At 34.3% G+C, this 12,588-nt stretch overlaps 2 protein-coding genes across 2 annotated transcripts; one reads left to right on the forward strand and one right to left on the reverse strand.

The window, feature by feature from the left end:
- Positions 1 to 91: 91 nt before the first annotated feature.
- LOC126727049 (glycosyltransferase BC10-like) lies at positions 92 to 6,135 on the forward strand. Its single transcript, XM_050432511.1, has 11 exons — positions 92 to 343; positions 458 to 813; positions 900 to 1,016; positions 1,686 to 1,786; positions 1,978 to 2,049; positions 2,184 to 2,265; positions 3,074 to 3,154; positions 3,890 to 3,931; positions 4,494 to 4,553; positions 4,804 to 4,950; positions 5,504 to 6,135. The coding sequence occupies exons 2-11, from the start codon at positions 481 to 483 to the stop codon at positions 5,666 to 5,668; spliced, it is 1,200 nt and encodes a 399-aa protein (XP_050288468.1). The 5' UTR covers positions 92 to 343; positions 458 to 480; the 3' UTR covers positions 5,669 to 6,135.
- Positions 6,136 to 7,590: 1,455 nt separating this feature from the next.
- LOC126729176 (peroxidase 29-like) lies at positions 7,591 to 10,916 on the reverse strand. Its single transcript, XM_050434864.1, has 3 exons — positions 10,666 to 10,916; positions 8,525 to 8,882; positions 7,591 to 8,118 (listed from the first exon to the last, which is right to left on the reverse strand). Exons 1-3 carry the CDS (start codon positions 10,876 to 10,878, stop codon positions 7,715 to 7,717), a joined length of 975 nt encoding a protein of 324 aa, XP_050290821.1. The 5' UTR covers positions 10,879 to 10,916; the 3' UTR covers positions 7,591 to 7,714.
- Positions 10,917 to 12,588: the final 1,672 nt, after the last annotated feature.

Here is a 12,588-nt window from a genome sequence, read left to right on the forward strand (position 1 = left end):
TAAAACACCTTTTTATTTTTTTGGCCTACACCACACAATCAGGGGCCCCATGCGCTCCGTATATCTCTCCTATCAAACAACTTGGAAACTGCTCTACAACTACAACTACACGACACCTGTTGCTCTCTCTCTCTCTCTCACTATTTAAATCACTTTCCGTTTTCAATTTCCATTTCCAAACTCTTCCAGTCCTTTCCACTTTTTCTCGACAATTACAAGCTCCAAACTCCGATTACACACGGAACACTAAAAAATAGAGATTAGAGATAAAGCGAAAGAAGCCTCAAGTCTTAAGAAGAGTTAAGACTCTCTCATCAACTCCATGCACCACCGCTCCTTCAATGTATGTCTCTCTTTCTCTCTTTAAATTGTATTTAATAATTAAAATACTATTAATCTGATTCTGTTTTGTTTTGTTTTGGGGGATTTGCTCTTAATTCTTAATTAAAAAAAAAAGGATTAGGAGGTGGAGGAGAAGCTATGACGACGAAGAAGGGCGCAGCAGCAATAGCGTTAGCGTGGTGGAGACACGTAGTAATAAGGTGGTGGAGCTGTAAGTGTAAGTGTAAGTGTCAGTGGAAGCTGAAGCTGTTGCTTTTCCTCTCCGTGGCGCTCACCCTCTACGCTCTCTTCACCTTCCACTCCACACATTCGCCTCCCGATATCTCCTTCTCCTCCTCCTCCTCCTCCTCTCTGTCTCCGTCTCGTCACCGACTACTTCGCCTTCAATTCGACGGCGTCCCTAAGATCGCCTTTCTTTTTCTCGCTCGCCGCAATCTCCCTCTCGATTTTCTCTGGGACTCTTTCTTCGAGGTTTTCTTCTTCTTTTTTTAATTTTTTTATTTTATGAATGTATGAATTTTCCTATGCTTAACGCTTGGCTTTGTGGAAATTCGCAGAATGCTGACGTGGCGAACTTCTCGATCTATGTTCACTCGGCCCCCGGGTTCGTCTTCAATGAGTCCACATCGAGGTCCGCTTTCTTTCGCGATCGACAATTGAAGAATAGCATTCAGGTCTTTTTTCTTCTTCTTAAATTGCTTCAATTCATTTTCCATGTTTCTTAATTTTGTTCAATTTTTAGCTTCTGTTTGGTTCCTGAGAAAACTGAGGAATGAAAATGAAAACCAAAAAAAAAAAAAAAAAAAGAATTTCGTTACTGTCAGGCTCTGTAGAGTGGAATTTTTTTTAATATTATTATTAGTCTTGGGTAATGACAAATCCACCTTCACATTCTCTTGGAAATGAAGTAAATGTCTCTGTTTGATTGCTTAGTAAACATACATGTAGTTTAAATTTATGTGCTTCATTGCTTAGTGCTCCACATAGAATATATACGGCGGGAAAATTTACTTATATTATGATATCTTAGTTTCCTATAATGGTAACAAGTTTGGATCTTTTTCTAGGTGTAACTTATTTTTAGAGCAAAATAAGCTCATCCAAACACATCCTAACTAAGGAAAATAGTGATTCCAGGGGAAGGACTAAGTTAAATAGTGATATTTGAATTATCAGTTCCAAGTATTGGAAAATTTTGGACTAAAATTTTTATTTTCCCTTGTTTTCTAGTATATTGTAGGAAGCTAAATGAAGTGATAATGAGTTTTGTTTTAATCTTCTCTTTGGTAATTTGATGCGGTTGACATGAATGTGAATTGGGTTTGGGTGATTGGGAATTGCAGGTGGGATGGGGAGAATCGAGTATGATCCAGGCAGAGAGGTTGCTATTTGATGCAGCGCTTGAGGATCCAGCAAATCAGAGATTTATTTTATTATCTGATAGGTCAGAAGTTCACTTATATCAAATGAATTTATGTATAACAGCATGTGACTAGAATAATGATTTCAATTATCACCGGACTCAATTTGATGTTGTGCTATATGAAAGATTGGCTATTTTTATTTTTTTGTTGAAGACCCAAGAGTGTTTTGGCTCCTAATTGACATCTGAATTTTGCTTTCTCTATATTGCAGTTGTGTTCCTCTGTACAACTTTAGCTTTATATACAACTATGTGATGGCTTCTCCAAAGAGTTTTGTGGACAGGTAGATGGAGGGCTTTGATTGTTGAGGTGCAAAGCACTGATTTTTTTTAGATGGTTCAGTATCGATAGAAAGACTTTATTTTTTTACCCTTTTGTCAATTGAAGAAATGTTAAGTCTTTTATTCCTTGTTGTAGCTTTCTTGATAAGAAGGAGAATCGCTACAACTCAAAGATGTCACCTGTGATACCAAAGGAGAAATGGCGAAAAGGGTCCCAGGTTATTTATCTTTCATTTCAATTGCTGATTTAAATGTATTGAGGTCTCATTTTTTATTTTATTTTCTTTTGGTGGTTGATTATTGAAAGAAATATTGTCTAATGTTTCTATGTCAGTTGGTTTTTATTTGTGCTTTGTAGTTTGGTTTTAGTAGGATTGTTGGTTTGGGTTAGATGGTGGCCTGTTTGTTTGTTAGCAATGGCTCGTAACTTGACAAAAAGTAAAGTTTGATTTTCCTGAGAACTTTTCTTACTTTGGTACTCTTATATGTGACAAAACATTAGTGTAGTTGGCTTAGACTTAGGAGATTAAATTGTGTGAAATTTGGATATAAGAAGTTGCTGTAAATATCCACAGGATTGTTGTTTGTTGAACTTAACTTAGAAAATACTTTCTCAAAAAAAAAAAAAAAAACAGTTTTAAAAGACCATCACTTCCAAAATCCATTCCGCTGTTTTTAGATTTACTTTTTTCTTGTCCATAAGTTTTTTTTGTTTTCCTTTGTTACTTGTACATATTTCCTTCATCTCTTTGATGGAGTAGCTTCTTTTTAATACAAAATTTTCTTCCCTATCAAAAAAAAAAAAAAAAAAAGACCATCACTTCCACTTTGTAGGTTGCTGAGCCAATCTTCTTAATTGGAAAGCAGAATAAACAGTTTTAAAAGCACTACTTGTTCAGATCTCATTACCATTTTCATCACCCCCATTGTCATCAAAACATTATTTGACTGAGGATCAAGATAGCATTTTTATTACTATTTATTCATAATCTACCTTTTAACTTGATTTTGATTTTGGGATTGCAGTGGATCACTTTAGTTCGAAGCCATGCTGAAGTCATTGTAGATGATGAGGTGATTCTTTCAGCATTTAAGAAATTTTGCAAGGTATGTAATTGCGTGCTTTATATGAAGTTTATCCCTTTTCTGGTAATTGTCCTTTATAATTTTCTTTGTTTGAGTTTTACTTGTGGATAGAACATCTATATCATGATACTTTTGTTCTTCTTGGAGAGAAGGTTTTTTTTTTTTGTTTTTTTGGGGGGGGGGGGGGGGGGGGGTGGTGGTGGTGGGGGTGGGGTAGGCTCAGTTTTAATTTTAAAACTGTATATGCATTAGTTTTTGTGGAGCCTTACTCCAATGTGGTGCTCAAAACTTCAAACGAGATTCTACGTGATCGGTCATAAGAAAATTAAGGGTTTTGTTTAGCAAACTTACACAGGTTTTGAAAGCTACATCTGCATAAACTTTTTGTCCATCATTGAAACTTTCTTTTTAATCAATTTTTTTGCTTATCAACAAATGAAGATATGTTCCTTTACTATTTCACAAGCATGATGGTGTTTTTTTTATATGTATTTTGTTGTCTTTGCTATTCTTTGTTGTCTTTGTCCATGATTGCTAAGTTACAAACATACCCAGTGGGGCTTGCACGTATAAACCCACGAATCACACCATTTTTATGGGAAAGAACAAATGTCATTTGATCTAGAGCCATTGGTGTGTATTTGCATGCTTTTGAGCTTGTTTCTTGGTTAATCATGCAACAACTTGTTTTTCTGCTCTGAAATTTCGGTTTGGTAAATCATGCAACAACTTATTTAACTGCTTCTCATTTTGCAGCGACGTCCGCCTGTAGATGCCAAAAAGGGGAAGCTGAATATTGTAAGTGATCCTTGATTGCAAATTTTTGTTGATAGATGAAGAAGAATTAGAAGATAGCTTCCTTACCAATCAATTTAATTAATCCTATATTTTAATTTAAAAAAAAATACTTATAAAAAAAAATCAAGTTTTTTTCCTCCTAGATTTCTAGTTTAAGTAAATAAATTTGAGGTTAATGTCTACACAATAGAGTTTATATGTAATTAAAAAAAAAATAGAGTTTATATGCAACCAGTATTGACTGGTACTTTAAAGAGCATCATGTTTGTTAACATAGGAAATCCAGTTACGAGCACATACTTGTTTGTGCTCCTTTTTGTATTTTTTCTTTCTCTTCTAGTAAGAACAATGGATATTCCTGGAATAAATAAAGTGAGATGCATATAAAATGCAAAAATAGAAAGAATGTTGCAAATCTCATATAATGTGGCTTAGGGTTATTATATATATTATTTTGCAGATGTTGCAACAGTTCCCTTTATCTTATATTAGAATATTATATCTGTTACACCTTTAACTAAATCATAATTTGTTCTGATCTTGGTCTAAATACCAAATGCAGAAACTTCAGAAGCAGCATAACTGTATTCCAGATGAGCATTATGTGCAGACATTGTTAGCGGTATGTCATGGATTTCCCTTTTATCAATGTTACATGTTACATGTTTGCAGCATGTTGTGGTTGCTATCGTTTAGCCACTGTTTTCATTGTTATTCATCAATTCTATCTAATGATTTCTCTCCATCTTTTAGTTAATAGTGACTGCTTCTTTTATTGTGGTGCTCTTTGTTGATTGGTTTTCCACTAGTATCATGATTTCCTGGTGGGATCACTATTATTCATTTTTTTTTTCTTTATGCTTCCCTGTTAGATGAGTGATCTTGAAGGTGAACTTGAACGAAGAACATTAACCTATACTGTGTGGAACCAGTCTGCTACAAAAATGGAGAATAAAGGGTGGCATCCTTTTACATTCAATTTTGCAAATGCTGGCCCTAAACAAATCAAGGAAATTAAGGTAGTCATTTTGCCTCACTTCCTCTGATTGTTGATCTTGTATATTTAACAATGGATAGAAGGATGTACAAAGTGTGATTTTTCTCATTTAAAATTTTCATCCTTTGGATTTATGGTATAGTACTCTTTGTTTAAGCCATGGGTCTTTGGGACTGCTTCATGGCACAAAATTATGGTGCACTTCGTGATAGTTGGAAGTGAAAATGGGTTTCTTGAATGGAGATGGATAATGCCCTGCAAATGGAGTTATGATGCAAATATATTTTCCTCTTCTTTAAGTAAATGAAAAAATCATCAAACGAAAATGTGAAAAAGTTGTTGATTGATGCCTGTAACCTTCATTTATCCTGCTTTGTAATAATGGGATTCTACTACAAAACTGTTATCTGTTACTTTTATTAATCCATACTTTAAACGTGTTATATCACTATATTGGCTTTTATTTTATTGTGAGCTGTAATACATGCAGTGTGTAAATTATGGCTCTTTTTAATATAAATTTCCATTTCCTCTACTCTCTTTTGTTGTTTAACTTGTCTGTTTTAATTCAACAGGACATCAACCATGTATATTATGAGACCGAGTTCCGAACAGAATGGTGTCGGAGTAATTCTGCCCTTGTTCCCTGTTTTTTGTTTTCTAGGAAATTTTCTCAGGGAGCTGCCATGCGCCTTTTGAGTGATGGAGTGGTTGGTCACGCTGATACCTCTGAAGTCTGAAGTCTGAACTGCTAGGCTCACCCCCATAATTTATGGCTTATCTTCTTACAGCCCTCTAACAATCTAGTGATGCGTTTAAAACTATAATTTGGGCGGCAAGTGGAATGCCTGCTAAAGGTTTACAGAATACATTACACACAGGACCTATATTGATACTAGAGACTAGAGAAAAAGAATCGTACCTGCGGCTGTAAAGTTACTTCCAGAGACGAAGAGCTGTAGGATCATAAAGTTACTTCCAGAGACGAAGAGTTGTAGGATCAAATAGTTCATAGGGGCTTCAATGCATCATGCTGACGCCCACTGAGAGATCATTATGAGTAGTTTTAACTTCATTGCATTATTACCATAGCAGTATGACCCATTACATTTTTTATAAGGTTACAAATTTGTAGTTCAGAAAATTGTTCATATTCTAAATGTTTTAATTTTTACGAGTTGGCTGATGAAAACGCCCAAAACAGCAATTCTGAGTTACATTCGACCATAGGCAGGAGTAGATTAATTGTGTATGGCCTAGTATGAAGCAATCATGCATGGTCAGAAGGCCTCTCCTCGCATTAACTTAGTATCAGCTGCATAACATTCTTTTCCTTTAGGCTTACCTACGATAATTTGAGGTCTAGCATCGACTAATTTTTGCGTATTTGGTGTATGACAAATTTTATTACAGGAATTGCTTCATTCATGTTAAATTCAGCAGGCTACTCATATTGGTTAAATACAACTATCAAAGATTGTTGCTTGAAGTTCTTCTAATATATTAGCCATAACTAGAAGAAAACTTTATATATATATATGCTGTTGTATGAGTCCATTGATACAATAATATATTATTAAAAAAGAAGAAGTTAAACCTAGCCCGGTGTTTAAAAAATCAATGAAATCATAAGAGGACGATAAATAAAAATTACAGACAGTGGAGCAAATATTTAAAAAAGGAGAAAGTTTCTAGCAAATTTCTTTAATCTATATGTACTATTATTTAAAAAGTTTCTCCCATTTGGATTCTTACTTTTGGATGATCAAAATATTCTCAAATTCACCTATTTAAAATGTTTAAATAATAAGGGTAGATATGTAAAATTACTAATTTTAAAAATCCGAAATTTTAAATAAATTTGAAAAACCATTGTTCCATCCAGTTTCTTTCTCAAGTTCAAATTTAAAAATAATTTTTTTTATAAAGAAAATAGAATAGTATTTTTAGATAGTTTCAATAGCTTTTTTTCCTCTTTCTCGTTAGTAAGTATAATATTATTACAACTTTTTGTTGGACCTCTTTCTTTCGGGTTGGTCAAAGTATAACATGTTACCACTTCTCATGGAACACTTGCTTCCCGTTAATCAGTATTATTTCTATTTATTTTAAAAAGTCGGAAAATAATTACTAATTACTATTGTTTTGAATACAAAAAAAGTTTCTAATCCTTTGTCCATGGGAGAGGTTTGGGTCCCGTGTCTAGTTGCACTGGACTTGTTGAGATAATGATACGTATCTACTTTTAAACATGTGTTACCATCTTAACGGGTCCAGTGCATTGGACCTAAACCTTATCCCTTATCCATATCCCTTAAAATTTGAGGTTTACGTTTTCAAAGTTTTTTTTTTAATATCAATTTTCCATTAATCCCAATTTGAAGTTACGCATTTGTCCAATGATGTAGAGTGATAAAACTAGCACAAAAAATGAACACTATTATTTTGGATGTGCATGGATGTGTTCGTTTTTTGGTCTCTCTCTCTATATATATATATTTTGATATTTGTGGATTTCAGTTAGCTTAATTGATAAAATTTCTGATAAGAGATCTGAGGTTCAATTCTTGTTTACACTAAAAACTGATTGATGTCTTGTTGAAACTCTCACCAAAAAAAAAAAAAAAAACTTTGGATACGCCTTTCATGTCTTCAAAGCAGATGAAATACTCAAATTAACAATATATATTTTTATTTTTATCAATCAATTTTCTATATAATTTTTCATATGAAATATTGGAGGAAATTCAAAGGCCTTGAGCACGTGCATATCAGGTGTGATGAGGCTAGTTTATATTAATACGGCTGCATTTCTTCCTCACCTCACCTTTCCCTTTAGTTAGAACATTGGTTGAAGAAAGCTTGACAAACGCAGAAGAGAAGACTTGGAAGAAATAGTTCTGATCAATGGCGAAGTGTCTAACAATGGGTGCAGTTCGAGGATCTGTAGAGATGCTTGAGTCAATAGTAAACAAGCCTTTACCCATTAGAACATCTCTGTAATACTGGTTATCAAATATCGTGGGGGTTATGTCGTTTGGAACGAATGTGAAGTTTGATGAAGGAACTCTTGTAGGACATTTAAGTCTTAAGAAAGCCTCATATCCATAATGCATATGACCATTAGGCTGTGGATCGTACAATCTACTAGCAATGTTAATGCAGTGTCCAACTCCCAGTGTATGTGCACCTGCAAAGAACAATTTTAAGTAAAAAAACAAGATGAACTTAAATTATAGTGTACATTTCAAACTTCTAGTGGTACATTTTGTTGGATGTTTCTTTAGTCACTTTAACAATTATAGTAGTATTCAAAGTCCACTTATGAGGAAGACAATTATGTCTGTCTGTGTATTCATAAAAAAAAAACATTCTGTCTAAGAAGTTTCTTTTACGCTGATATTTTTACAAAGTAATTAGTAATTTATGATCGGAGTAACATCATTTTTTTTCTTCATGTGATAATAACTGATACCACTTTTATTAACACCAAGCACAACATGTTACCTCATCACTGATTAAAAGAAGGTGAAAATTTGTGTTTCCTAAACTTTTAAACATGCTAGTAGGAGTACTTAAGTTATTTAGTCCATTACCGATGATAGCGATTGACTCCTCAAGATTCATCCCTTTAGAGGCGAAAGTATGAATTAATTCATGGACTTTAATTCCTTGTGGGGGAAGACTTGCATCAGCCTGTTGGTAACTAGAAGTGGTGGAGTCCTTTCTTCCAAGAGGGATCTGAATATGGGGTCCTCCTGAGAATGACACTGATTCCTTGGCAGCTAAAGCAATGATATCTGCACAAGACACCTTTCCAGGACACTCATTTTCCAATATTGATTTTATGTAGCCAATCGTTTCCCGCTTTCTGATAGCAAAGTTTTTCGAAGAAACCATTTCGGGTTTGTGTTTTGAATTGTCTGAATCGAGCAGGATTGATGCATCGCACCCCTGTATATCATAGCAATTGAAACTCAGTTTGTGTGAGAGAGAATGTACCTTCAAGCAAGTACAATCTCTGTAGGCCTAGAAGCTAATAGAATGAAAGATAATGAAATAAACCATGTACATGGAAAGTGCAGGTAAGGAAAGATAAGCTAGATTATTCTTGAGATAAAGTACATGTAAGAAAGTAATCTTTACTTGTAAGTTAGGTGACTTGTTATTGGTTTCTCTTTTTGACTCACGCAGCTCGTGAAATTGAGAAGTTTTCAGGTTTATAGTGTTTGTTTAAAAGGTTCTAGATATTTCAGGAAAAGATTAATTCATGCCTTTAAAAGAAGGCATATGCAATTGATGTTGAAGAGGTAACCCAAGCCTCGCATGAACAAGAGGCAGCCAAATTGCCTAAATCCTAACACAAGAGCAATCTATTTCATACATCAAATATATACACCATCCTTCTCACATGCATGTGATGATACGACTACAAGATTTACACATTATGAGAGAGATAATGTGTATATATATATATATATATATATATGAAAATTTTGGGATGTTTCTTAAGGTTAGTGACTATAGAATTAATTTTCGTAATTCTCTCCATTTTGCATCTTTTGGTAGATTTCTCCTGCTTCTAACCTAATTTTGTGTTTCACACGAATCAGGTCTAGGTTTTTCTGTATAGGTTGGAGGCTATAACAATACATAGGTATCAAGTTGCTTGTTATCAATAAAATTCTAAAGAAGATGGGTTAATTAGGTTTTTTAACTAGTAATAGAACTGTTCATGTTACATTTGTGAAGATATGGACTGATTGTAGAAACCTACTTGCTAGAGTTAGACATGTTTATAGAGAAGCTAACTTTTGTGCGGATCAGCAAGCATTGTAGGGATTCAGGGAAGGGGCTAGCAATATCTGTACCACATTTATACCGAGCCACACTAAGTTTTATTGTATGCCTTATTTTTGGTGGGATATTTTGCACCTTGAAACAGATAAACGGTTCTTTGTAAGTACTAATTTGATGTAAATAATACTGCCTTGCCATTTTAGAGGGACAAAAAGAGTAAGTGGGAGACTAGGAACAAAATTAGGGCAAAATAAAAGGTGTACAACAACTAGAAGTGCAAAACACATATAGGAGTAGGAGTAAGGACAGACACATAGGAGTAGGAGTAAGGACAGACACATATATATAGATGCAAATTTAATGCATGTAAAAACTTGCAGAGGAGTAGGAGTAAGGACAGACACATATATATAGATGCAAATTTAATGCATGAGTAGGTGTAAGGACAGACGCATATATATAGATGCAAATTTAATGCATGTAAAAACTTGCGGTGTGTGGCATATGTACATGTGACTTTTTTTTTTGAGAAAGGTGTGGCACTGGCATGTGGCTTACTCACGTACAATCCACTATTGTGAGATAAATGAGCGAGTAAATGCTGATCGGTCATGTAGTTAGATTAAATGTTTTATAGGTGCAGAAAGAATTTATTTCAAAGAAAAAAGTTACAAAAAGAAAAAAAACTAAGATTTGGTCCTTGAACTCTACTTCGAATTCAATTTCATCCATGACCTGTCCATGTCAATTTAATTCTTGAAAATTTTCAAATGTAACAAAAAAATATGACTACTTTACTTCTTGTTGTTAACTTTGATCATTGATAGTACAAGATTAAAAATTTTAGTGACATAATCTGTATGATTTGGAAAGCCTAAAAAAAAAAAACTAGTAAAAGGAGAAAAAAAAGGAAGAGCAAATGGAAGTGTAACCTCACCTGGACTTGGCAGTCATGGAACATGAGCCGGAGAAAGGCTGCCGGTGCAGTAGCATCAGTCAAGAAAATGCTTGGCATCTCCCTCTTCACTATGGTTTCTAAGTTTGGACATGAATACTTGTAGTAGTCATAAGCCAGTTTTGCTCCATTTATACCAAATGGGATACCTATAAGCACTACTGCTAACACAAATAATGGAGAACAACCTCCCATTTTCTCAACACACAAGACTGAATAGTGGATTTGTATGGTGGCAGAGTATGTCTCTCAAGGACTAAAAGACTTTTCTTTATATGGTTTCTTGACTTGGCTTTGCATTGATTAATGACAGTTTAAAAAGCATATTGTGGAAACTAGTGGCTTCTTCTGCTTATTTTTCCTCCTAATTGACAGTTGTACTTCATCACTTTTTTCATGATGTTCAAAGCATGTAGACAATAATGAAGGACCATAACTCAAAAATTATATTATCATGTTTCAGCCAACATTTAATTAACTTATCTTGTCACGGAAAAGAGGGCTCAGGGCCTGCTGTTGTGTTATGGGCAGAGGGGAAAGCAGCATATTTATCAATTTTTACAGCAAAAAAAAAATGAAGTTATAGGTATGTTATTTTTTAAAGAGACTGGTCCAATTAATCCATTGCAGAAGATATCAAAATTGTTTTTTGAATTTGTTTTATTTGGTGGGATGGTATCTTTTGTCAGTCAGAACGCAAATATTTGTACTCATAATGGACTGATTTTTGTAATTTTGATAGTTCTATGACCCATTAATTGCTGTCTTGATCTATTTGTTTTCAATGAAGTATGTTTTTTCAGCAAATAAACCTGTCGGCATAAGCCAATGTTTCACATCAGAGTGCTGCTATATTATATAGCGTCAGTGAGATTTGGTTCAGTTGATGTTAAAACAAGCCTCATGATGGTGCAATCACTATCCAATAGAATGTATTGTCTAAAAAGATGCATGTAATTTTCACAATTTTGCTGCATGTCAAGTTGTGAACTTGATGGTCTAGTCTTGGAGACATGCAACTACCTTTTGTTTTCTACAAGCTGGTAGCAATTTAAGGTTGCTGTAATTTGGAGAAAGTGCTACAGGTATATATGTGGTCTAAAATTATTTCTTGTCCAGTAAAACTGGTAATAAAATGGCTTTGACAGTTTAGTAGCTTATGTAGTTAAAAACTTAAAATAGATGCTTGTGACTTAGACAATTTTGCCACAAGTATGTGGAGTTTCAACACAATGGTCCTACCCTACGAAATGTAGGAAGATGGCTTGCTGTTACTGATTTCCTCGGCTGCTATAGGTATGCTATGTACAATGAGAGGTGGTAATGTGGTATGATCAAAGACGGTAATAATTGGAACATAGACATATAAAGCAATGAGGCATTTCTTTTGCAATAACTACATATTAGAGGCACAATTTACTTGAGAGATCTAATTAGCAGATCAGGGAAGAGAATGGATGATAATAAACGATTAAAAAAAAAAAAACCTGTATCAAACATCAAATTCTAATGAGCTCCTATTTGAAGCAAACTGCCTCAAACAACCAAGAACAGCAGAAATGATTTTGTGCTTAAATTAGAAGCAACCAATAAGCTATAACTCAATAAACTAATAAAAGAATGATTAAATTGATGGCCATGGATAGGATTAAGACAGAGATTCTAGTGGATTAAAATTCCATATATACCAGGCTAACATCTTTTAATCATGACCAAATAGCTTAATGGGGGGTTCTTGACGGAGCTTAATGGGAGGTTTTTGACGGAGGTTAGGGGGAGGTTCTTGAAGGAGCTTAAAGGGAGGTTCTTGATGGAGGTTAGAGGGAGATTCTGGAGGGAGCTTAATGGGAGCTTTTGTCCATCCTTGTTTACGAGCCCTGAGTTCCCACATTGCAGTGATTTTCT

This window comes from Quercus robur, chromosome 5 (assembly GCF_932294415.1).
Source record: "Quercus robur chromosome 5, dhQueRobu3.1, whole genome shotgun sequence".
NCBI lineage: Eukaryota > Viridiplantae > Streptophyta > Magnoliopsida > Fagales > Fagaceae > Quercus > Quercus robur.

Bases quoted from the DNA above. Each gene is read 5' to 3' on its own strand.
- LOC126727049 (XM_050432511.1), top strand. From the start codon at position 481: ATGACGACGAAGAAGGGCGCAGCAGCAATAGCGTTAGCGTGGTGGAGA. The intron at 1,787-1,977 runs GTCAGAAGTTCA...TCTATATTGCAG, and splicing joins TTTATTTTATTATCTGATAG to TTGTGTTCCTCTGTACAACT. The intron at 2,050-2,183 runs GTAGATGGAGGG...TCCTTGTTGTAG, and splicing joins CCAAAGAGTTTTGTGGACAG to CTTTCTTGATAAGAAGGAGA.
- LOC126729176 (XM_050434864.1), bottom strand. From the start codon at position 10,878: ATGGGAGGTTGTTCTCCATTATTTGTGTTAGCAGTAGTGCTTATAGGT. The intron at 8,883-10,665 runs GTGAGGTTACAC...TATGATATACAG, and splicing joins TCCATGACTGCCAAGTCCAG to GGGTGCGATGCATCAATCCT. The intron at 8,119-8,524 runs GTAATGGACTAA...TGTTCTTTGCAG, and splicing joins GGAGTCAATCGCTATCATCG to GTGCACATACACTGGGAGTT.